Source organism: Phaethon aethereus (genome assembly GCF_964289735.1).
Source record: "Phaethon aethereus genome assembly, chromosome: 16".
NCBI classification, from domain to species: domain Eukaryota; kingdom Metazoa; phylum Chordata; class Aves; order Phaethontiformes; family Phaethontidae; genus Phaethon; species Phaethon aethereus.
In genome coordinates this window covers 624,070-646,381 of record NC_138592.1, presented here as the reverse complement: position 1 = coordinate 646,381, position 22,312 = coordinate 624,070, and the positions used below count along the sequence as shown (strand labels likewise).

At 65.1% G+C, this 22,312-nt stretch overlaps 1 protein-coding gene across 1 annotated transcript; it reads right to left on the bottom strand.

Moving 5' to 3' along the window:
• Nucleotides 1-5,987: 5,987 nt before the first annotated feature.
• VSTM2L (V-set and transmembrane domain containing 2 like) lies at nt 5,988-21,847 on the bottom strand (the record flags this gene model as incomplete). The annotated part of the gene is made up of 4 exons (XM_082007349.1): nt 5,988-6,299; nt 9,662-9,712; nt 10,959-11,128; nt 21,739-21,847. The coding sequence occupies 4 exons, from the start codon at nt 21,845-21,847 to the stop codon at nt 5,988-5,990; spliced, it is 642 nt and encodes a 213-aa protein (XP_081863475.1).
• Between the last annotated feature and the right edge of the window lie 465 nt (nt 21,848-22,312).

Below are 22,312 nucleotides of genomic sequence, written 5' to 3'. Positions count from 1 at the left end.
CTACACGGCAGCTGGGTGGGAAAGAGGAACCACCAGGATAGTGTTTACCTGGGAAAATCCTGTCATTTAGGCCCCAAATCATTCTGGGGGCAAAGGAAGGATGGCCCAGTGTGGGGTACTGGCCAAGACACCCTCCCCGTTGGGTAGAAGTCTTATTTTTTTTAAACAGTGTTTGGGGATCAGATGGGTACATTGCCCTGATTCCTCCTGGCTTCTATTTCTCTGCACATGGTGCTGGAGAGAAGTCCAAGGGTCATAGCCCACCTATTTCAGGTTCTTCAGCACAAGAGAGAGTAATTTTCCAGAAATTACTTCCCAACACTCAATCCTTGGGTGGTGCCCCTTCAGCACCCCCACACCCCTCTGACCTCCTTGCAACTGTGATATTCCCTCCTGTTCTCGGATGATTGCCAGCTCGACACAAAAGCTTTTTCTGGCCTTAACCCTTCCCAGGAAGGGAATCCTGTTTGGGGTGCCTTTAAAACCTTTTCTTTTTAAAAGTGGTTAATAGCAGAAAAAGTTAAAATGCATTTCCAATAAATTCCTCAGCAGTATTACTGGCAAGAATGACATCCTTTTGGAAGCATCAAGGCTGTTCCTTGTAGTTTGCAGTTTGCTAAGACTTGCTGCCTGAGTTCTGCTCCCCGATTCTCACCACTGAGTGCAAGAGATTCTTTAGAAAAATGGCCAGCCCTGATTTACACCTTGCAAGTGATTTAAGACTCCTCCTCATTCCCAGATTGCCTGCCATCTCGCAGGCCATTTCTTAGACCTCTCAGATTTCTAATGCCCACCCAAAAAGAATTAGATGAAGTATCTACCAGTGCCCCAGTATGGTCTCCCAGGTGGGTGCGTACGTGGTCAGGCGATGCAAGGCAGTGACATTAGGTCTGAGCACTGTGGTACCACGGCAGTGCCACGGTTTGCTTGAGTGGGTACAGTGCAATGCAGTGAGCAGAGAGGACGATGAGTCTTTGGGGCCCCTGCCAAAGCACCTCCCCTCCAGAACCGGCACAGGCTCACCGCTTGCCTGGAAGCTGTGATAGTGTACTCTGGCTCCCGGGTCCTCCAGGCTCCATCCTCAAAGACACTCTGCAGGTGCTGCTTTACTCGACTGCTCTCGGACCACGCCGTCTCCTGGATTCGTCAGCTTCAGCCAGAGCTACTTCAGGCAGCTGGTGCAAGTGTTGTGCTAGTAAAGCAAAGTGACAGATCTTGACTGTAAATTTGGAAGCAAGCTCAGCAATGCAAAAACTAAAGCAATAAACGGATTGTGAGTTGGAACAGGCTTTGTGCATCGCCATTGCGGATCCCGGGTGAGTGTCGAAAAATGTGTCTATATCTCAGCTGTTAGGACCAAAGGGACTGCCAGTGATGCCCACACTCCTCTTAGCTGACATTACCTCCCCTTGCCTCCCTGGTTTTGTTCCAGCGTTACTCCTGGTTGCTTCTCCAGGAAAAACACAAGTCAGTAGCTTTTTACCAGGTAGGACAGGGCTACAATTCAGCTTTTACCCTTTTATGCTTTTTTAAATATATATTCAGTGCTTAACATTAGGTTGGATTTTGTACAAAAGAACCCTTCAGAGTGGATCTGACAGGGGCAGACAGGAGAGACAGAAAGGTGAAATATTACCTCTGGTCTCCAAAGCACCCTTGGGGTTGGTGCAGAATTTTCTGGATTGTTGTAGCACTTGATAAAACTCATTCATCAGGTACACACACTGCATCCAACCCGTCTCTGCCTTCCCTTCAGCACCGGCTGGAGCTCACGTGATGAATCATCAGCGCCGCGATGGTGCTCCTGCCCAAACCATCTGTTCTGCTCTCTCCACCCACTGCCTCTCCCTGCCCTCGCTGCAGCCAGCAGGATGGGGCTGTCGGGGCTTGTCACAGGCTGCGCCTCTTGCCAGGGATGTACAAGTGAAACATTGCCGCGGGAAACCTGTGCCACCGTCCTGCAGCTTGGTATCAGCCCCAAACCAACCTGGCAAGAAGCTCCCCTCTTGTTACCAGCCATCACCAGCTAGGCACAGGCTGCAGACAGACAAGGGATTTATTAGCACGTGCTCTGCACTGTTTGAATCCGTCACCTCTGGGAAGCAGGAGTAGCCCAGCCTCACTGGATTCACCACAGCTGGGACAAGGCAAGTAGCCATCTGGTTTCGGGGCTGATGGAGCCGTCACCACATCACTGCATGAGACGCCGTGCTCGCCGGGACGCTGATGGGGCTCAGGCTGCTGTCACACTTCACCCCATGGCTGACGGGGCACATCACACTGGGACAGCGGGGACCAGGGTCGTAAGGTCCTTACAGCAGCAAGGCCACAGTGCTGCCATGCCCCTCGGGGACAGGGCAGGAGCCACCATGCTGTCCCTCCTGCGACACCCCTTCCCTTCCCAGCTGTGCACATGGAGGCAAACGCATCTTCCCACGCAGTTTCTCTTGCTGGGCGTCACTCACCGGGCAGGGCAGGGCGCTGCAGGCAGGGAGGCTGATGCCCGCTCCCCTGGCCACCCTCTTGCCTTGCCCATGAGCAGGTCGCTGCGTCGGTCACTGCACTGGTCCGTGCCCCGGTGCCTGGGAACCGTCTGCATTCCCCCAGCCGGGCCTCCGGCACAACCGACTGTGCCGACGCACCCGCAGAGCCCCAGCGCCAGTTTCTCCCAGTGCACTCCAGCCCTCGCAGCTCTCCCGGAGCTTCTCCCCGTGGCCGCCGTCCCCAGGCAGCGGTTCAGTGCGGGCGGCAGGGAGAGGCTGGCCTGCTCAGTCACACGGCCGCCTGTCACAGCTCTTCTCAGCTTCGTTATCACCCCTGCTTTATTACAGGCAGAGTAAATTGCTTTTGTCTGAAGCAGGATAATGGCCAGAAGAGTGACTGCGTGGAAATGGCATTTTCATGAGACCGGTTCCTCCCCAGCGGTGACTTGCATGTTAAGCTCAGCCCGTTTGCAAGCGAGCCCAGGGGCTTCTCCACTGCCCTGCACACATCCTCCTCCCCAGGCAGGCCTCAGAGCAGCCCCCAAACCCACCAGGGTCCAGGATGAAGCCGTGGGCAGCACCCCAGGGTGCGGGAGGAGTGCCCAGCTCCAGCCCACTGAGTATCCTCACCATCCCAGCGGAGGGGTCTCTCCGTGCAGCAGGGGTCAGGGGCACGGCCGCAGGGCTGCTGTGTCCTGCACGCAGATCCAGCGGTGTCCTCTCCTCCGACTCCCACTCCTAAGATTTCAGATAAACTCAGCAAAATTAATCTCTTCTAATAAAACCTGTTATTTTTAAAGCTCACCTCTAGGTTTTGCAAACTACTACAGAACACAGCAATTTGTTTACTCTCCATTTGAGGTGATTTGCAGCCTTTTACGCTCCCCAAAGCGGCTCCAGCTCTTCCTTTTCCTCCTCTGTAGACTGTTTCTTATTGCGCTGGTGGCTGATGCCTCCTGCTCCCTCTCCTTCCCTCAGCGGTACGGTTCGCTGGCAAGGAGCGCTGGTGTGCCGCACAAGCCCCCACGGCTCCGCCGGGGAGAGCTACAGCGGCGGCGCTTGTTGCTTGTGGCAAAGCAGCATTTCCAACAACAGCCCCCTTGCCCTGCAGCTGCTTAATATTTTTCTCCTGACAGAGTGCCCTGCGTGCTTAGAGGCTCCCGCGCCGTTTGCTCCCCGAGACCGCGTCTCTGCAGGTGAAACCCACAGCGGGTGGCAGAGGAGAGCATGGCTCTCGCCGCATCTGGCAGTCACCAGCCACACCGTGCCCTTCCTCTGCCAGCAGTGCTGGCTGACACCGGGCCGGCGGCTTTTGCTTTGTTACTCTAACACATGACAAATCACTTCATATCAGCGAAGCGAGAGGCGAGTGCTACAGCGCTCCGGGGATTAATAAGCTGCAAAGCAGCCGGGGCACTCCTGGCAGCTGGGGCCGAGCCGGGCGCTGCCGATGCTGGGAGCTCCGCTCCCACCGGTGGGGCAGAGCCCAGTCCCGCAGGAAAGCCAGCACCCCACTGTGGAGACCCAACCTCCTGCCTGGCTGGAGATAAGGCCTTTGCTCCAGAAGCCCAGGCAGGGGGTCAGAGCTGGCACCCACCAGCACTGAGAGGGGCCAGAGCCCCAGCAGCCCATAGTCATAGAACAGTTTGGGTGGGAAGGGACCTTTAAGGCCCGGTAGTCCAACCCCTGCCATGAGCAGGGCCACCTTCAACCAGAGCAGGTTGCCCAGAGCCCCGTCCAGCCTGACCTGGGATGTTTCCAGGGATGGGGCATCCACCACCTCTCTGGGCAACCTGGGCCAGGGTTTCACCACCCTCATTGGGAAAAAGTTCTTCCTTAGATCTAGTCTAAATCTCCCCTCTTTTAGTTTAAAACCATTGCCCCTTGTCCTATCACAACAGGCTCTGCTAAAAAGTCTGTCCCCACCTTTCTCCCCAGCCCCTCTCAGCCCTGGCAGCTGCAGGAAGGTCTCCCCGGAGCCTTCCCTGCTCCAGGCTGAGCCCCCCCAGCTCTCCCAGCCTGTCCTCCCAGCAGAGCTGTTCCAGCCCTCGGAGCATCGCTGGGGCCTCCTCTGGCCCCGCTCCAGCATGTCCAGGTCCTTCCTCTGCTGTGCCCACCCAGTGACCCACGGCCACAGTGCGGCACAGCCCCCACTCACCTGGGACCCAGCTGTACCCTGCACCCACGGGACAGCATCACCCTACTCCCGGGCAGGGCCGGGCAGACAGCCCCCCCCCCCCCACTCCCCAGCTGCAGCTTTTAAACGCTCTGAGCCCTCAGCTGTGGGCGACGATGCCCAGCCCCAGCCCCAGCCCCCAGGGGCAGCCCCAGCTGTGCCCCTTTTTAGCTGAGACAGTGCCAAAGCCACGTCCCCTCGCCGTGCCAGGAACAGAGACCACAGACCTGCAGAGGCTTCGTTTAAAGAGCTTTATTAGCTGCAGCAGGTCTGGTGGCGGCAGGCGAGGTGGCGTGGGCGAGCGGCAGCAGGGCAGCAGCGCTCGACACCCAGACGGGAAGACCCGAGACCCCCGGCCCCTTCCCCCGGCCCTGGCCCCGGTGGCGGTGATCACCCACAGGGGCACTGGGGGTGGGCTCTGCCATTTGCCCTGGGACGTGGGAGCCCGTGAGCCGGACCCTGCCCGGGGCGGCGCGGTGCTGTGGTGCGGAAGGGGAGCTCAGCTGGTAGCAGGGGGCCGAGAGCTGCACCGGCACGGGCAGCAGGGACGCAGCGAGGACAGCCGGGGCTGATGGCGGAGCCCCTCTTCCTCCATGAATTGCAAGGGGCCGGCAGGAGCAATGGGTGAAAGTGGGATGGCTCCGCCAGCACGGGTCCCGGGGCACATGCGAACTGCAGGGCAGCTGCCTGGCTGGACGGTGCCGCGGCACAGCACGCAGTGCCACCGCTGTGCTGGGGACCGTGCCAGGAGCGTGCCGCGCCGTCCCTCCTCCGCTGCGCTCAGGCCTCGACGTGCTGGGGCGGCTTTGGGGCGGGGGGGCAGGGAGAGGCGATACAGACGGTCCGGGGGATGGCTGCTGGAACTTATATACGCGCTGCGGGGTGGAACAGAGCAACTAAACGGGGCCTCCTACGGGAACGGATGGTTGGTTCTGCAAAGCACAAGGGAGGGCGGGGAGCGTCCCGGGGGCAGGGGGTCCTCCATCGGCACGCAAAGCTGGGGTGCAACACGGCCCGTGGCACCGCGGGTGGCAGGAAGCAGCAGGGTGCCTGCCTGCACGGGGCCAGTGGGGATGGGGACCACCATGCGCGGGCGTGCGCCCCGGGCACGGTCCCAGCGACGCGCCCTGGTGCGCACTCGGTCCCGCTCCCATACCGAGCCCCGGCACCGCTGGGGAAGAAATGAACCGGCGGTGGGCGGTGGGAGGAGGGGGTGGTGGGTGAGACAGGGCGGTGGGGCCAGTCTCTGGCGGGGGGCGCGGGACCCTCGCCAGTTCCGCTGAGTCCGGGGTGGCGGGGGGCTCCAGCGTCCCCCCGGCACCGCCCGCCTACAGCACGCAGGAGGCGTCCGCCGAGCGCTTCTTCAGCTCCTTCCCAGCTTTGTGGTGATGGTGGTGGTGGTGCGCGTGGGCTGAGCCCGGCGCGGCGGGGTCCGGCAGCGGGGCGCCCCGCAGCTGGGTGTCCTGGGGGTGCCCCACGCCCCCCGCTGCCTCCACCCGCAGGTAAGCCTTCACCTTGTGGTGCCGTGCCTTGCCGTCGCTGGAGTCGATCACCCGGCACTCATACGTCCCCTCGTCCGCCGGCTTCACCCGCGACAGCCGCAGCTTGTGGGAGATGTTGCTGCCGACCACCTTCACCACCTGCGGCGGAGTAGAGACGGGGTCAGGCCGCCCCCGGGGCCCCCACGGCCACAAACGCCCGGGTCGGTGCCACCCCCGACCGCATGCTGCCACGCCGCGCCCCAGCCACGTGCTGGGGAGGACGCGGCGAAGGAGGGCGAAGCCAAGCGGTTGGTGCAGGGGGACCCCGGCCCCAGCCCCGGCCCGCGGGATGATGGAGTCCCTGGCGCGCGCCCGGCCGCGCGGCGCTCAGAGATCGATGCGGAACCACGCCGGCTAATTAGCTTTTCTACCAAATTGATTCGCTCTCAGTATTTATCACCCAATGAAATTTAAGACTTACTCACTAGCCAGAGCTGCGGCTGCTGTTGGGCTGGGTCAATAAATCAGATTTATAACCCGCCCCGAGGCCCCTGGCTCTGTTCCCTATAATCACACTGGATGGCAAAGGCCATTTTTCTACTTGCCACTGCATTTGTTAGCTGAAGATTTTATGGTGTTTAGAAACGGGGCTGGGAGCCGCAACCAAAGCGCTACAACCTCCCGGCCCAAAAGGCAAAGGAGAGAGCGCGGAATCGCGGCCGGGAGCGGGGGCCCTGTCACCGGCCCCGCCGACGGGCTGAGCCGCCGCAGCCGCGGGGGCAGCCAGTGCATGCACACGCATGCACATGTGAGCACATGCAAGCACATGTGAACACACATGAGCACCCGGGAACAGCTGCGTCCAGCCGCCCCGCACACGGGCTGCTGAGGGGCGGCCGGTCCCGCACGTCGCGGCCGGGGCCACCCCAAAGGGCGGCTCCGGGGCGGCTCAGAGCCCCCGTGCAGCCGTCGGCACCGATCCTGCAGCGTCGGGGATGGGGGCCCGGGGGGGCTGGTCTCACAGCAGGGCCGTTTCCCAAGGCAGGCTCTGAGCTGCCCCCGAGGTGGGGCAGGGGGGACAGCGGGGGCGGCGCACGGGGGCTGCGGGACGGGAGGGGCGCGAGCTGCCGGCCCCGGTGCGAGCGTGCCAGGGCACCGAGGCCGTCACGGGAAAGGAGCTTCAAAAAACCCCCTTTGTGTCAGAAGAGCAAGGAGCCACTTACCGAAATTAATGGCTGGGAAATTTAGAACTAATAAAAGAAAACCCCAATTTGCCGGTGCCGCCGGTGGCTGTGGAGCCGCTGCCCAGCAGGTCGCCGAGCCTCAGCCCGCAGCTCGGTTATGAGTGGGAGGAATAATTTTATGACCAGTCGTAAGGCTTACGGCTTTGCAGGCTCGGCCGGGCAGTGACGGCCCGCGCTGCCCTGTGGGAACAGGGGCAGAGACCCCGGCACGGACCGGGACGGACAGGCAGCCGCCGCGGTGCCCGGCCCCAGCTCGGCCCTGCAATGTGGGGCGGCACAACAGCGGGTTTAAAGAAATCAGGGGGGAAAAAAAGAAATGCAGACCCACTGTGCCTGCTGCCGACACGGCAAAGGGTGGCGGCGGTTTCCCTCTCTGCATCCCCACAAAGCGCAGTGGCTCCGGGCAGAGCTGGCGCCGGCGCCTCCAGCGCCAAGTGTGTTTTGGTGGATAAAAAATGGCCAAGGGGGTGCCTGACGCGGCGGTTTCTGCGTGTGATTTACATCGTCTCGCATTGTTTGACGCTGCCGTTTGTTCTCAGTCAATTGCCGCCGTGGGCTGTAACACACATTTTATCAGAACCACTCGTGGTGGTGTCTCGCCCATGTTCATTTATCTCCTCCATTCCGTAAACACGTAATAATCAAGGACATTTGAAATAACAAAAAAAAAAGGTTTAAAACTCCAGCCCCTCCCTGCTGGCTTGATCTGGAGGAGACGGCAGAAGCATCACACCCCGAGTGCTTCAAAATAAATCCTGGTTACACAAGCACATGCATCCATTACATTCCGGAGTGCAATTAACTGCCTAATTATGCCGAAAAATGCAATGGCCAAGCTGAGCGGGAGCACTGGCCCTGAGATGGCTCCGCAGCCCCGGCCCCCGCCTCGGCCCCTCCTGCGCCCCAGCCGGGCTCCCCGAGGCTGCGCTGGCCGTGCCGCGGGACCTGCCTTCCCTTGGCTCCAACACGGTACCAGATCCCGGCCACGCGTCCCTGCCCAGTGCGGGATTTGGCCCCCAGTCCCTGGCCACAAAACCGAGCCCCCGGTCAGCATCGGGCACCGGGACCCTGACATCCCCCCCGGGGCGAGCAAGGCGCTGTGCCCCGGGAGCAGGGCTGGGGTGGGATGGGGGGACCAGCAGCGTTTTGCAAAGACTCCCGCCAGCTCCTGCTGCGCGCGGCGGGCAGCACCGTCGCCGGGGGCTGGCAGCACCCGGGCTCTGGCCGCTCCGGCAGCCGCCCCAGCGCTTCGCTCCCTGTGGGGTGGTGAGCCGCGGCACCCCGGCGAGGGATGGCTCCTGAAGGCACCTGCTGGGGTTTGGAGGTGGATTGCGGGAGCATGGCGGTGCCCATCACGGGAATGGTGTCAAACGGGGCCGAAACCTTGGGGACCCACAACGTGAATAGGTCAAAGGGGATACGGTCCCTGTGGGGGACTCATCGCCGGCAAGAGAATCTGCACGCGCTGATCCCCGCGGCGGCGGATGGGAGGTGATGCCCTCCGTCAGGTTTTCTGGCATTTTACCCCTTGTAAACGACTCCGTCATTGCCGGGGCTGAGAGTCGGGCAGAGGGACTGATCCTGGGCGCGGGGGCACCCGGCCCCGAGGAGCCGTGGGCACACGGCGAGCGCCCTTGCTCGTTCAGCGAGGGAAGAAGGGAAGAGCCAGAAGAGGCTGCAGGGGCCGTGGTGGGAAGCACTTTCCCATGTGGCTCCGTTTCTGTGCACCCCCAAACGCGGAGTCCCCCCAGGCAGGGAGGGCCTGCGGCGGGGCGGGGGGGCACGTGCCTGCCCGCGGGAGGCTGAGACCGTTTATTTTATTTAACTGATTAGTGTCTCCTCATTCTGTTCACGTGATCCTAAATGGCTTTGGGATGCTAATCCGGTGAGTAAATTAGATTATTTTCTCCTTAGCACAGACGTATGCCTCAGATGCCGACAGGAGCTGGACGGGGCCCACGGTGCAGGCTGCGACCCGCAGTGCCGGGGGGAGCGGGGGAGCCACCCCTCGCCCTGCCTGCTCCCAGCGCCGGGGCAGATCCTGCCCACCCCCCCCGGTGTCGCCAGCCTGCGGCATGGCAGCACCGGTGGGACCAGCGCACCCCCCCACCTCCCGGGACGCCTTGTCCGGGGCACCCGGCCTTGCACAGAGGCACAAAACTCAGGGGACCCTCCTGCCCCCCCAGGTCAGTACAACGCCGAGGGCTGGCACCGCAGGGAAACGTTCCGGCCGAGCCCTCGGCCGGAGCCCCTGCAGGGACCATCACCCAAACTCACGCTTATTTTTGTCGCGTCCTTCCCAGGCTCCTCCTGCGGCGAAACTTTCAGCTGTTGGGGAGAGCAGGGTGGGGAAGGAGACCGGAGAAGGAAGAGAAACTGTCAGCCCAGCTGGGAGGAGGCAGGAGCCCATCGGACCCCTGCCCACCCCGGGGACGGCTGCCCCGAGCGAGGAGGAGGAGGGAGAAGGGAGATCAGCCCCAGCAAAGCCACACGGGGCAGCCGGCAAGGGGAGGGAACGGCAGCACCGGAGCACCACGCTGGCCGGGGGGTCGGGGTGCTCGCCCGTGGGTCCCCGCCGCAGCTCGGCTCCATCAGCGGGTGCTCCCCGCGGCCCGGGGCTGGAGATGGAGCCCCCCTCACTGCGGCATCACTGCTGCGGCAGTGACCCCTGTCCCCAGCAACGCCAGCCCCTTCCCAGCCAGCACCTGCCCCGGTCGCCGTAAATACGCCGCGAGCTGGCAAGCCGGGCAGCAGCCCGGGTCCCCTCCAGCAGCCGCCGGCAGTGCCGGGGCCGCGGTGTCCGGCGTCCCCCTGTGCCACGCAGCCTGCTCCCATGCCCACTACCCGCACCGGGAATCCCTGCTGCCCCTCACCCCACGGCCCCACGGCCCCGCAGCCCCCACGGCCCCACGGCCCCCCAGCAGTGCTCCTGGGCGGCAGCACTTCCCCCATGCTTCTCTCAATTTATGGTAATACCAGTAGCAGCTCTGCCAAAGACACAATAATAAAGGCTCATTAAAATACCTAAAGCTGCCTTCCCATTATTTGGCCCTTATCTCTGTGTGAACAGAGAGAGAAATAGAGAGACAGCTGTTTGCCGAGACCGATACACACGGAAATGGGGAAAACAAGGGAGGGCCGGGGGGCGGGGGATGCGGGGACGGATGCAAGGGGACGAGTTCGTGATGAGTGGGGAGAAGGCACAAGCGCAAAGACAAAGCCTCTGCCTGGGATCAGTCCCAGGGGACGGGCCACGTGGCCCCTCGGCTAATTGGGAAGGTTGGCCAGGACAGCCCGGCCTCGCCAGCCCTGCACTCAGAGCACCCTCGGTGCAGCCAGACGCCGTGCACCCCACGCATGGGCCCGTGCCGTGGGAACCCCAGGGTTCTCTCTGCCCGGAGCAGAGAGGGGTGAGACCCTGCTGCCTGCAGGTCCGGTCAGCGCTGGGGATGCTGCAGCGGGACGGGGTCCCCCTGAGCCCCGACAGCTGCTGCAAGCGAAGCTCCCGGGCGGGTGTGAGGAAGGGCTCTGCCTCCCGATGCTGCTGCCGGCGGGGGAGGACGAGGGGCATTACCTGGTTGGAAGCCCATGTCTGTTTGTCCGTCCAGTCCTTGTGGTTGCGGACGTACCACCACTGTATCTCAAGGGAGTAGGAGGGGGAGCCGCTGCCTCGGAAGGAGCACGCCATCTCCACGTCCTCGCCCGCCTGGGCCGTCATGTCGTGGGGGGTCTCGGTGAAGAGGGCTGCAGGAGACAGAGCGAGGGCTGTGGGCGCTTGCGGGGACGCGCCACTGCCCCGGCGAGGCACGATGCTGCCGGCCACGCGAGCGGGGTCACTATTCCTGGACCCTTCCCCAGCCAAACAGACCCGGCACCCTGGGTAGAGGGAACAGGTCCCCGCTGTGCAGGAGGGTCCCCCCATCCCTGGCTGCCCCTTGCTCACCCCAGTGCCCCCTCCCCAGCCCAGTAGAGCTGCCCGGCCCCCAGCACTTTGCAAGGAGCAGTAGGAGGAAAGGGAGGGAGCAGGAGCCTCTGGGCTCCCCAGCTCCCACGCCACCCCCGGGACCCCAGCCCCAGAGCAGGCACGGAACCCCTGTGTGCCTCCGAGATGTAATAAATAAATAAAGCATGATCGCATCTCTGCTTGGATCAGCGCACAAACAAAAAACAAATCCTTGTTTAATGCGGCCCCCAAACAGTCTCCCACATGCCATATGGTTTGCTTTCCTCGCTCAAAACAAATATTGTTCAGAGATGTAATTAGAATTCTTTTCATCTCCTCTGGAGAGATTATGGTTCCCCTGTAAAGACGGCCCCGGTGTGCAGGTCACCAGCAAATGTTATTGTCACAATCTGCAGCAGCTTCTCCCCAGCATGGCACGGCTCGGGGACGGGGGCCGAGCCCCCAGTGCCGGCACGGCACAGCCGGGCCCAGGGCTGCCAGCCTCCCCACACTCCCCTGGCTGCTGTTTCGGCCACGCAGGCAGACAGGGGCTGCAGGCAGGGCTGCAGGCAGGGCTGCAGGCAGGGGCCGGGGCTGTGGGGCACGGGGGCCACCTGCCCTGTCCCCACCACCCAAGGAGCGTCGCTTCGGGGCTGGCGGCAGCACTGGGACCAGCTGGAGTCTGCTCAGCGTGGGGCCAGCCATCCCTGCCCGTCCCGGCCCCGCCAGGAGCTGCAGCACATGCTGCCCAGCCCGGGCAGGACACAGGGGCCGGGTCAGGGTCCCGCCGGGCGGCCTGTGCCTTCCCGTCTTCACCAGCCACCTCGTGCCACCGGCGCTGCGGGCTCGCGGCCACCGTGCAGGTCCCTGCGGTGCCACCAGAGCCCCTGGGACACGCACCCCGTTGGGAGCAGCACGCAGCTCCCCAGGGCTTCTCACCAAACCCTGATCCCCTCTGAAAACAAATTATCAGCCCAGACAGAAAAGTTAATACCTTTAATATCTCCCCGTCCCTCTGGACGCGTGGAAATCCCATATACTTAGCGCTTTGCTTTAATCCATCTTAGCAGGGGAACTGAGGGGAGTACCCGGATAAGGGTTTAACAAGCCCGGGTCCCCCAGCGGGTTCCCAGCACGGCTCCTGCCCCCCCGGTTCACCCGGGACCCCAGCGCCGAGAGCCGCACGGGCTCTGTGCCGGAGCGCAGGGGGAATCCTGGGCCCGGGAATGGCGCCGGGGTCAGGAGTTGTGGGGTCGGGCGCTGCCCCTCAGCACGTGGCAAAGGGCTCATCCATGTTCCTGCCACCGTGGTGCCGGGGCCGCTGTGTCCAGCCATTAACCTACACTCGCCCACCCATTCCCTGGCCATGGGCCGGAATCAGGCTTTTGCTCCACAGGATTCCTGACGGCAGGAGCGACGGCCGAAACCAGAGGGTCCTGGCAGAGCCTTTGCCACCCCCTGGGACCCCTCGGTCCTGGCCGGGCATGAGGAGCAGAGGTGAGGGCGACGGCCTGAGGGCTCCAGCGATGTCCAAATTATTGTGAACACAATTAAAATCCACTCCCACAGACGGGAATTTGGCAGATGAGCGGAGAAAAAGCTTGATTGGATCAAGCGCCTTCTTTCTTTCAGATTTTAATTGGGAAGCGTATGTATTAATTAACCCCAGGGCTCGGCCGCCTCAAAGTGCGTCCGAAGGAGGACAGGTCCCACTGATGGACCTGCCGGCCCCGTGGCAGCCCCTGTCCCCGAGCCCCTTCCACAGCATCCCTGGGGACCACAGACCCCACTGCTCTCTCCAGGGCCCCGACCTCCTCCCCACCGCCCCAGCACAGCGGCTGTGAGTGCAGGCTGGAACCTCCTAACAGACAGCACATAAACCCTCCTGTGGAAGAGGCGTGGGTGGACGGACGTAAGGTCTGACAGCAGGAGGGAAGGGGAGGCCGGTCCCTCCTCCTCTGCACATCCTGGCTCTTCCTCCCCTTCTTCTGCCTCACTGCCCATCCCCTCCATCCCCGCTTCCCACCCCATGGTCCCTCTGCAGGGAGGGGGCTCCAGGACCCCAGTGCAAGGGATGCCCACGCAGTTCATGTCGGCGGGGTGCTGTGCTGTGCTGGCTCCCCCGGCCCCAGCAGTCACCCCGGGCCACCACCAGCGCGGTCCCCATGGCACCACGAGAGCAGAATGTGGTTGATGGCCCAGGAGAGCGGGCTGAGCCCTCAGCAGCCAGAAACACCAGCAGGGACAGGGACGGCACCGCAGAGTGGATGCGAGACGAGAGATGGCCGGATGGTTAGAGAGGCACTCGGGGTGACGGGTCAGTGAGAGAAGGGAGATACCGTGGGCACGGTTCATCCACAGAGTCATTAAAGTTGGAAAAGATCATCAAGTCCAATCGTCAACCCAACACCCACACACCCACTAAACCACGTCCCAAAGTGCCATGTCTACACGTTTTTTGAACACTTCCAGTGACTCCACCACCTCCCTGGGCAGCCTGTTCCAATGCCTGACCACCCTCTCAGTGAAGAAATTTTTCCTAATATCCAATCTAAACCTCCCCTGGCGCAACTTGAGGCCATTTCCTCTTGTTCTATTGCTGGTTCCTTGGGAGAAGAGACCAACCCCCACCTCACCACAACCCCCTTTCAGGTAGTTGTAGAGAGCCATGAGGGCTCCCCTCAGCCTCCTCTTCTCCAGACTGAACACTGGAGTGTTTCCTCATCAGACTTGTGCTCCAGACCCCTCCCCAGCTCCATTGCCCTTCTCTGGACATGCTCCAGCAACTCCATGGCCCTCCTGCCCCTGCCAAAAAATTAGGGGGGGTGCGATGGAGGGGGAAGGCAGCTCCCAGAGGCCACCGAAGCCCTTTGTCCAGGAGAGCTGCCCCGGAGAGCCGAGGCTGGGCCACCGGGGACGGGGTGCCTTGGTGAGGCGGGGAGGAGGCAGAGGCACCCCAGGGCTCGGTGTCTGCAGGCGGGAGCAGCGACCAGCGTCAGGCCACCCCTTCGCCGGGGGCAGACGCCTCTTGGTCTGCGCGGTCCGCGCTCGTCTGCGCGGTCCGCGCTCACCTGCGCGGCCTTTGCACAGGATGGGGCGCGCGGGCGGTACCGGGTGGGCCGCGGAGCCAGACCCCACGCGGGAACCCAAGAGCTCAGGTGTTTGCAGACCTGCTGAACTCCAGCACGAGCCTTTAGCTGTGCTTTTGCGGGGCGTGCTAAAGCCCCCTCGCGCTGGGCTGACACGCGGCTCCTCGGCCGGCTCAGCCCCACGCAGGCTGCAGCCGGGGCCCCGGCACAGCCACGGCTGCCGGGCACGCTCCCCCCGCGCACCGGCCCGTGACCGGGCGCCCGAGCGGCAGCCGGACCACCCTCCCCGCCCCGAGCGGACACCGACGCGAGGGGCACGAGCGCCGGACCCGCAGCCGCTGGCAAAGGTAACACAGCGACTTGCTTTAGCCAGGGCTGTGGCCTCTGGAAGCGACGGGCAGCTTGGGGACGCTCCGGAGGCGCGCTGGAAGGGGCCCGTGGCGGCGGCGGGTGGAAGAGCCCCCTCAGCCCCCAGCCCGCGGCCACCGCGGGGCCACCGGGAGCGGCCGCCTGCGGGGAGGGAGAGAGGGGCCGGTCCCCGTCCCTCCAGCGGCACCGCGCGCCCTCCCCGATGGACGCCGCGGCCCCCGGAGGCGACGCGGCGGGGACGGGCCTCGCTGCACGCCCCAGCCCCAGCCCCGCCCTCCGCAGGGACCCCGGCAGAGGAGATCCGGCCCCCCCGGGCAGCCCCAGCCACGAGCAGCCCCACGGCCGGGCGCGGACCCTGCAGCGGGGCGGCCAGGCTGCCCGGACCCCGCTCCCACCGGCACCGCCGGCGGGGACAGGGGAGAGCCGCGCGCCACAGCCCACCGGCGCCGCCGGCCCCGGCCCACCGCGGCCCCGCCGCCGCACAGCCCCGGCCGCTGACATTGGAGCCGCGTCCTCGCGGCGGAAGGGAGGGGGCTGGCGACGGGCTGGCTGCTCCGCGTGCTTTATGGCCTGCTACCTGTCATAAACTGGGAAAATCAGGATCAATAAATCTTCCAGGAAACAAAAATCAGGGGAAATAAAATGAACTCAATGGGGAAACACAGATAAACGGAATTGAAAACGCCTGCTGGGACAGCTTGGTGCTCTCATAAAGCGGAGAAATACGCTGCCGCGCTCCCTCCCCACGGCGGGCAGGATTCATCACCGCGGCCGCCGCTGGCGCGGGCAGGAGGGCTGCCGGCAGCTTGCGGGCAGCGGGAAGGGGGTGCCCCCCCCCCCCCGCGCCGGAGGCAAGGCCGGGTTGTGCATCGCCCCGTGCCCGGAAATGACCCGCCAGACCCCTGCCCCGTCCCCCCGCAGCCCCCGCCCCACGGAGCACGCGAGACCGCAGGACCCTGCGCGCTGCCCGCAGTTTTGGTGGAGCCCTGCAAGGAGCCGTGCTGGCTTTCCCGGCCCCCCGCCACGGGCCACGCAAGGCACCGGCCGCCAGCTGCTGGGTCGGCCACGGCCTGACAGCGACGCGGGCACGCGCTCCGGTTAACGTTTGTGTACACGTGCCCTGGGGGGCGATTCTGCACGTGTCGGACACTTGCAAGTGCGCGTTAATCACCTGGTCAGCGCTCGCCCGTGCTCTGCGAGTGAGTTACCCCGCTGAACCACTACGGCACGCGTCAGTCAGACGCTTCTTTCTCTGCCCAAGCGAGCAGGAGCCCCGTGGCTGTGGCGGCGGGGGGTGGCTCCGGCGGGGACGGGGGCGGCTGGGAAGCCCCCAGCCCCTGGGGAGCGGGAGGCCCTGGGACAGGCGGTGCTGGAGCAGCTTCTGCCGCCCCTCGTCGCTCCCTCCGGCCGCTGCTGTTGTGCTGTGGGTTGCGATCGAGTGCGGCTTATTCTTCCCTTCACAAAGCTCCCAGTCATACTTCATGGTTTACTATGGTTCGGTGAGTCAAGACAGTCGAGGACTAATTGCCGGCTCAGCCTCACGCTCCCGTCACCCGCTCCCTCGGCTGCCCCCTCCCCGCGCCCCAGCAGCAGGAGTGTGCCAGGAGACACGGTGGGGAGGCAACTGGCTCCAGCTGTGGCCAGCATGGCCCTGGGTCCCTGGCACCCCAACCCCGGCGAGGGTATGCCGCCAGCAGCTCCAACGGAGCCTGGCCCCAAGCGGTGTCAGCAGCCGCATCCCACCGACAGCTCGGCCCCCCAGGCTGCATCCAGGCACGCTGGTCCCCACCAGCACCCAGACCTGCCAAGGGTACCGGCCGGTCGGTGCTGCCATCACCGCCGGCTTGCCCCAGGGGCTGCACTGCTCTCGGCGGGAGCCGACAGGCAAAGCCGCCCATCCCGGCTCCCTGCTGCCGGCAGCTCCCAGCACAGACGCCGCCAGGGCCCTCCCCCCACCACGGGGCAAAACGAGAGGCAGGAGAACGCAGCCGGCGCTGCCAGGAGAGCCGAGCCGCTCCCTCCGCACCGGCTGCTGAGCACGTGCAAGGAGACCCCCGGAGAGGACCCTGCGGAGCTGCCGAGACAGCCGTCGTCGTCACCCGTCCCCACGCTCTCCTGCTCAGCACCAGGGCTGTCGGCAGCGCTCAGCCCTCCCCGGGGACGGCTGCCGAGGGCCTGGGCCTGCTGCTGCCTGCGAGCGAGTCTGCGCAAACCCTGCCCTGCGTCCCGGCGCCGGGCTGGCTCCCCGACCTGCTGGGTCTGCGCCGCCCCGCACGCCTGCACCGCTGAAAAGCAAATGCGTCTGACAGCCAACCGCAGCCGAAGGCACCTTCCCCTCCCCAGGCACCCGCTGACGGAGAGGGATGGTCTCGGCTGCAGAGGCACCGATGTCCCGCCGGCAGCAAAGGTGCCTGCAGTGCATCCCGGCATGTGCACCGGGCAGTAACCCGAGGAGGGATGGACCCTCTTCGGTGCCGCAGGGCCCCTCCATCCCTTGGCGCGGGCTGCCCGTGCAAGAGTCGCCCCGGGAGGGGAGAAGGCGCAGGAGGCATCCGCCTGGGAGGGCCCGGGAGCAGGAGCCCGGGTACTGCTCCGGCGTGCTGGCTGAGCCGGCCCCACGCTGGCCCCGCAGCGGGGACACGAGGGTTGCTGGCAAGCGCTATGCAGGTTGGGCTAAAACCTCCCTCCCTCTTCCCATCTGCCTGTTAACATCTGCGAATGAATCTCCTCCTGACAAGCCTGCGAGCAGGGATGCTGACCCCGGGTCACCAAAACCACAGTCACAAACCGGTACGTAAATACAGCGTCGCGACAGCCGGCATCACTGGCAAGAGCAGGGCAGGCAGCTCCGAGTCTGGCAGCTGTGCCAGGGCAAAGGGCTTCGCTGGCAAGTGTCCGGCAGGGACGGGCTGAGGGCCAGGGCTGGAGCCCGGGACGGACCCAGCCACAGACCTGCTCAGGCAGTTCCCGGCTCTGCTGGCTGGTGCCAGCCCGGTGAGCACCTGGCCAGCACCGAGCCGCTGGCAGCCTGGCGCCGGTGCCGCGGGAGCGCTGCTCTCTCCACAGCAATCTCGCAATGCCCTTCCCAAGGGAAGCCCCAGGCTGGAGCACCACGAACGCCGGACGGGGACGGAAGGGCTCCTGCCGGCACGCTGGGGATGGGAGCTCCACTTCTCTGCCCCTGTTTACTGTCATATTAGCAGCAGAATTAGCTCAAATTTGCAGCATAAATTAAAAAAAAAAAAAAATCCAGCTAATTTGGTGACTGTGATCAGGCCAGAGCTCACCTTGCCAAGGAGTTGGAATTAACCTTGAACCCCGTGAGTATTTCGAACACTGAGCCCTCCCCGCCGGGCTGCCCCCCAGCTCCTGTCCTCCCAGCAGCCTCCCTGCTGCCCAGGATTTGCCGCCGCAGCAGAAGAGATGCCAGCAGCGAAAATCCTCCCCCAGCTCGGCCCCGGCTATGAGGAGCTTTCCACAGGCAGGAGGACTCGCTGCTCCCAGCTGGCTCCCGGGGCGTCGCGGCTCTCAGACAATTCCCTGCCGAGGAGAACGAGGAGGAGCACTTATTTGATAGTGTAAGTAGCAAAAACCTAAAACGGCCTGTTACAACGGCTCCCGGCGGGACCCTCGGCAGCGCTGTGCAGCCGTCCTTCAGCCGCCACGCGCTTTGGTGCTGGTGTCTGCCAGGGGACGATTCCCAGCAGGCAGGGCAGCTGGCAGTGGGCAGGAACTGGGATGAGGCAGACGGGAGCTCTGCCCCACTGGAGATCAGCCGCTCCGGTCTCACACCCAGCACTCAAAACACGAGCGATTGGCACCGGCAGCTGCTGCAGAGAGCGCTGCCCACGCCGCGCACAGTGCCGGTGTCTGTCCCGCAGGGCCGCCAGCGCCGGTGCTCACAGGCACAGCGCTGTCCTGCCTGGCTCTGCCTGCCCCGCGACCGCCGGGCTCGTCCCCGAGCTGCTCCGTGCGGAGCATGTGGCGCGAGGCACCAACGCATCCGGCAGGGCCCAAACCAGCTGATGGCCCCGGTGCCCAGCCGCGTGCCGAGGGCACAGCCGGGCGGGAGATAAACCCGCAGCCAGGGGAAACGGCCACGGAGAAAAGGAGCCTGGACGCAGGCAGAGCCGTCAGCGGATGCGGCCAGGAAGCGCTGTCCGTCCCGAGGCGCACGCGTCCTTCTCGCGCCATGAACCAAAATCCCAGAGCATCCGCGACAGGGAAAGCACCCGACCAGGTCCCTGCCTGGGCGCCCGCCCGGCCCCAGCAGCAGCACCCACTGAAGCGGGGAGCGAAGCGGAGCCGCCAGCTCCCCGGCCCCCTCTGGGTCCCCGCTCCGCACCCTGGCACCGCCGCGCTGCCCACGGCTCCCGGACCACGCGCAGCCGCACTGGCTGTTCGTTTGATTTGCTGCCTCGTTCACGGGGAACGTTATGATTAAAATTAGCTGTCACTGTCCTAACGTAATAATTCCCAGTGTCTGGCCCATTGTCTGTCAGCTTCTTCAAGGGAACAGAAAGCGCAGACATCTGATGAGGAGAGGTGTCAGAAGTAATTGCGTTGAATGACTGCACGAACAGCAGCAGGAAAAACACATCGGGCGGAGAATTCCCATCAGGAAGCATGAAAAAATCCAGCAGAATGCAAAGTGTTTATGAAAGTAATTGATAGAATAATCATCAGGGTGTGCGAGCAAGGAGAAGGGCAGCACCCCAGGGAGCTGGGGCACGGCTCCCTCCAGCCTTCAGCCCTTCAACAGCCGCTTTATTGACGGTGAGGCACTAACGCTTGCAAACGATGCAAGCAAGGAGCCAGGCTGCTCCTCCTCGGGAAGGCAAGCTGCTCACCGAACGGCTGTCCCTGCCCCGCTCCGGGAGCCGGCAGGCTGGGGAGGCGGCTGGAGCTTCCCAGCTAGCGCCGGTTTGAAAGCCGATGGCACCAGCACAGCGTGCACAGGCTGTCTGCAATGGGGGGCATGAATAATTGAAGGCGCCAGCCTGAGGAGAGGAGAGGAGGGGAGAGCGGCAGCGCTGTGGGCAGGGATGGCAAGGAGGGATCCTGCGGCTCAGGCGCTCTCCTGGGGGCAGCGGGGCAGACAGAGCCGACCCTCGCTCCATCCCTCGCTCCATCCCTCGCCTTTGCTGTGGGGGCAGGGAAAGGACTTTCTTGGACTGAGACTTTTTCCCTCCCCGGCAGCCCTGGCTGCCGTGTGAGCGGAGGCACACTGCTCACGCCTGCAGGGGGGCAGGGTGGGGAGCCACCCCAGAGGTGGTCACAGCCGCCCGCCGACGCCTGCGGCGCGCTGCTCCCGTTCAATTCCCTCGCGGCATCCGCTGCAGACAAGTTAAAGACAACCGCGAACGCGCTCCACGGCTGTGCCAGACCCTCGCTGCGCAGCAGAGGCTCCTCCAGGCCGCCTACGCCGGGCAGAGATGGCGGCGAGCTCTGGACGCTGCCTGCAGCGGTCAGAGCCTGGCAGGACCTCCGCGTCCCCGCTGGCCACGACCGAACCCATCCCGTCGGCCCTGGCCCCTCTCCTCCTCCACGCCCCCGACCCGCTCGTGGTGTGGAGGGAAAGCTGTACCAGCGAGTAATGAAATGATCAATCTCCGATCTGCTAAACAGCAATTTATACAGGTTTTCAGCACACACGGCTTTTATCAAATTGGTATTCACCTACTGAACACAAATGGCTTATTATACATGACCCACTTATTCACTGCTTTTCAGTATTGTTAATAAAGGTTTCTGTTGTGATTAAGTGAGTTGCTGCAGAACTGCTCGTAGTAGCAAGCTGTAATGTGGCTCCGAAGTGCACTCGCCCTCCCAGAATATTTCTTCTCCTTCGCTCCCTGCTCCCTCACAGCGACCATTTCACTATTTATTTGCCTATCGCTGGATTTCTGAGGGGAGCGGCGGCGGCTAATGGAGGCTCTTCGCCCACATCTCCTTCCAGCACGCCAGGCTGGCGGGTCTGGAAACCCTCCTGCCTTTGTCCCCCACAGCGCAAAGGCAGATCGTCTCTTCCCCGTGAGGGCAGGTACCTGCCGGCCCACGCGCCGCATCGCCGCGGGACGCCGCAGCCCTCCGCGGCACGGCCCCGAGGCTCCCCGTGCCTGGAGGCTCCTCGGGGCAGAGAGCAGCTCCCCTCGGCCTGCGGCAGCTGCGGCACCACGCGAGGGGGGCGGCTGTGGTCCGGGCCCCGGGCCCCCAGCACGCGCCCCGCGGTCCCTCCTCGGGCTCAGCTTCAAACCCTCCCGTGTCACCCCGCAGCGAGCAAGGAGGGTGTCGGCGCTCTCCCCCGAGGGGGCTCTGTCGCCCGTCACCTACTCGGCACCCCACGGGTGAGAACTGCCCCCACGCCAGCACAGACGTTTTGGCAGGGGCTTGCGGAGGAGGTTCCCCGTCCGCAGCCCCCGGCGGGACCCCGGCCGGGCTTGGCAGCGCCACCGGCCGCCCCGCAGCAGGGCCGGGCCACGGGGGGCGGGAGAGGAGCCTCGCCGCGCCCACCGGCGCCCGTGGGGGGCACACGGGGGTGCACACGGGGACGCACCGTGCACGGGCCCCCGGCCGCGCCGCCCCCCCGCTCCCGGCTCCCCGGAGCCGCCGGCGCGACGCGGTGCTGCCCCCGCCGCGGAGCCGAGCGCCGCCACCGGCACCGGGACCGCCCCCCCCAGCCACCCGTCCCGCTCGCCCGGGCAGGGGCCGCCCCGCCGCCAGCCCCGCGCCGCCGAGACCGCCGGGGGACCGGCACCCGCGGGGGGACCGGCACCCGCGGAGGGACCGGCACCCGCGGAGGGACCGACAGCGCCGTCAGCCGGCACCCGCGGGGGCACCCGAGCCCCGGGAGCGCTCGGAGCGCGGCCGGCCCCCGCCCCGGGGCAGCCGCCGCCGGAGCCCCGGCCGACGCCCCGGCACCGCCCGCTGCCCGCCCCGCTGCCCGCGCTCACCGCTGCCCGCCGCCGGGGCGTCCCACGGGGGGTGCCGGGAGGCGGCGCCGAGCTGCAGGTAGAGCCCCAGGTAGTGGAAAATCCCCAGGGCCAGGGCCAGGCCGCCCATCTTGCCGCGGGCGCGCCGGTCCCGGGGGCGGCGGCGCCGCCGGGCCGAGCCCTGTCCCCGGGGCTGCGCCGCGGTCCCGGCGCCGCCGCGCTGCGGAGCTCTTCCCTCGCGCGGAGGGCGCCGCGCGCCGAGGCGGTGCCGCGGCTCGCCCGGAGCCTCCCCCGCCCGGCGGAGGGATCCCGGCCCCGCGCACACCCCCAAAGTTTTTCCCACGGTTCATTCTTAAACTGCGCGGGGCGGGGCCGGGCCCGCCGCGCCCACGCGGGGCCCCACGCGCCGCCCTGCCCGCGCCCGCGCGGCCCACGCGAGGAAGGGGCTCCGCGCCGGCACCTCGGCCCCCGCGCGCCGCCGGGGCCGGCGGAGGCGGCTTCAGCACCCGGGACAGCGCCCGCCGCCGCGCGCGGCCCGGAACGGCCCGGTACAGACCAGTACGGCCCAGTACCGCTCGGTACAGACCAGTATGGC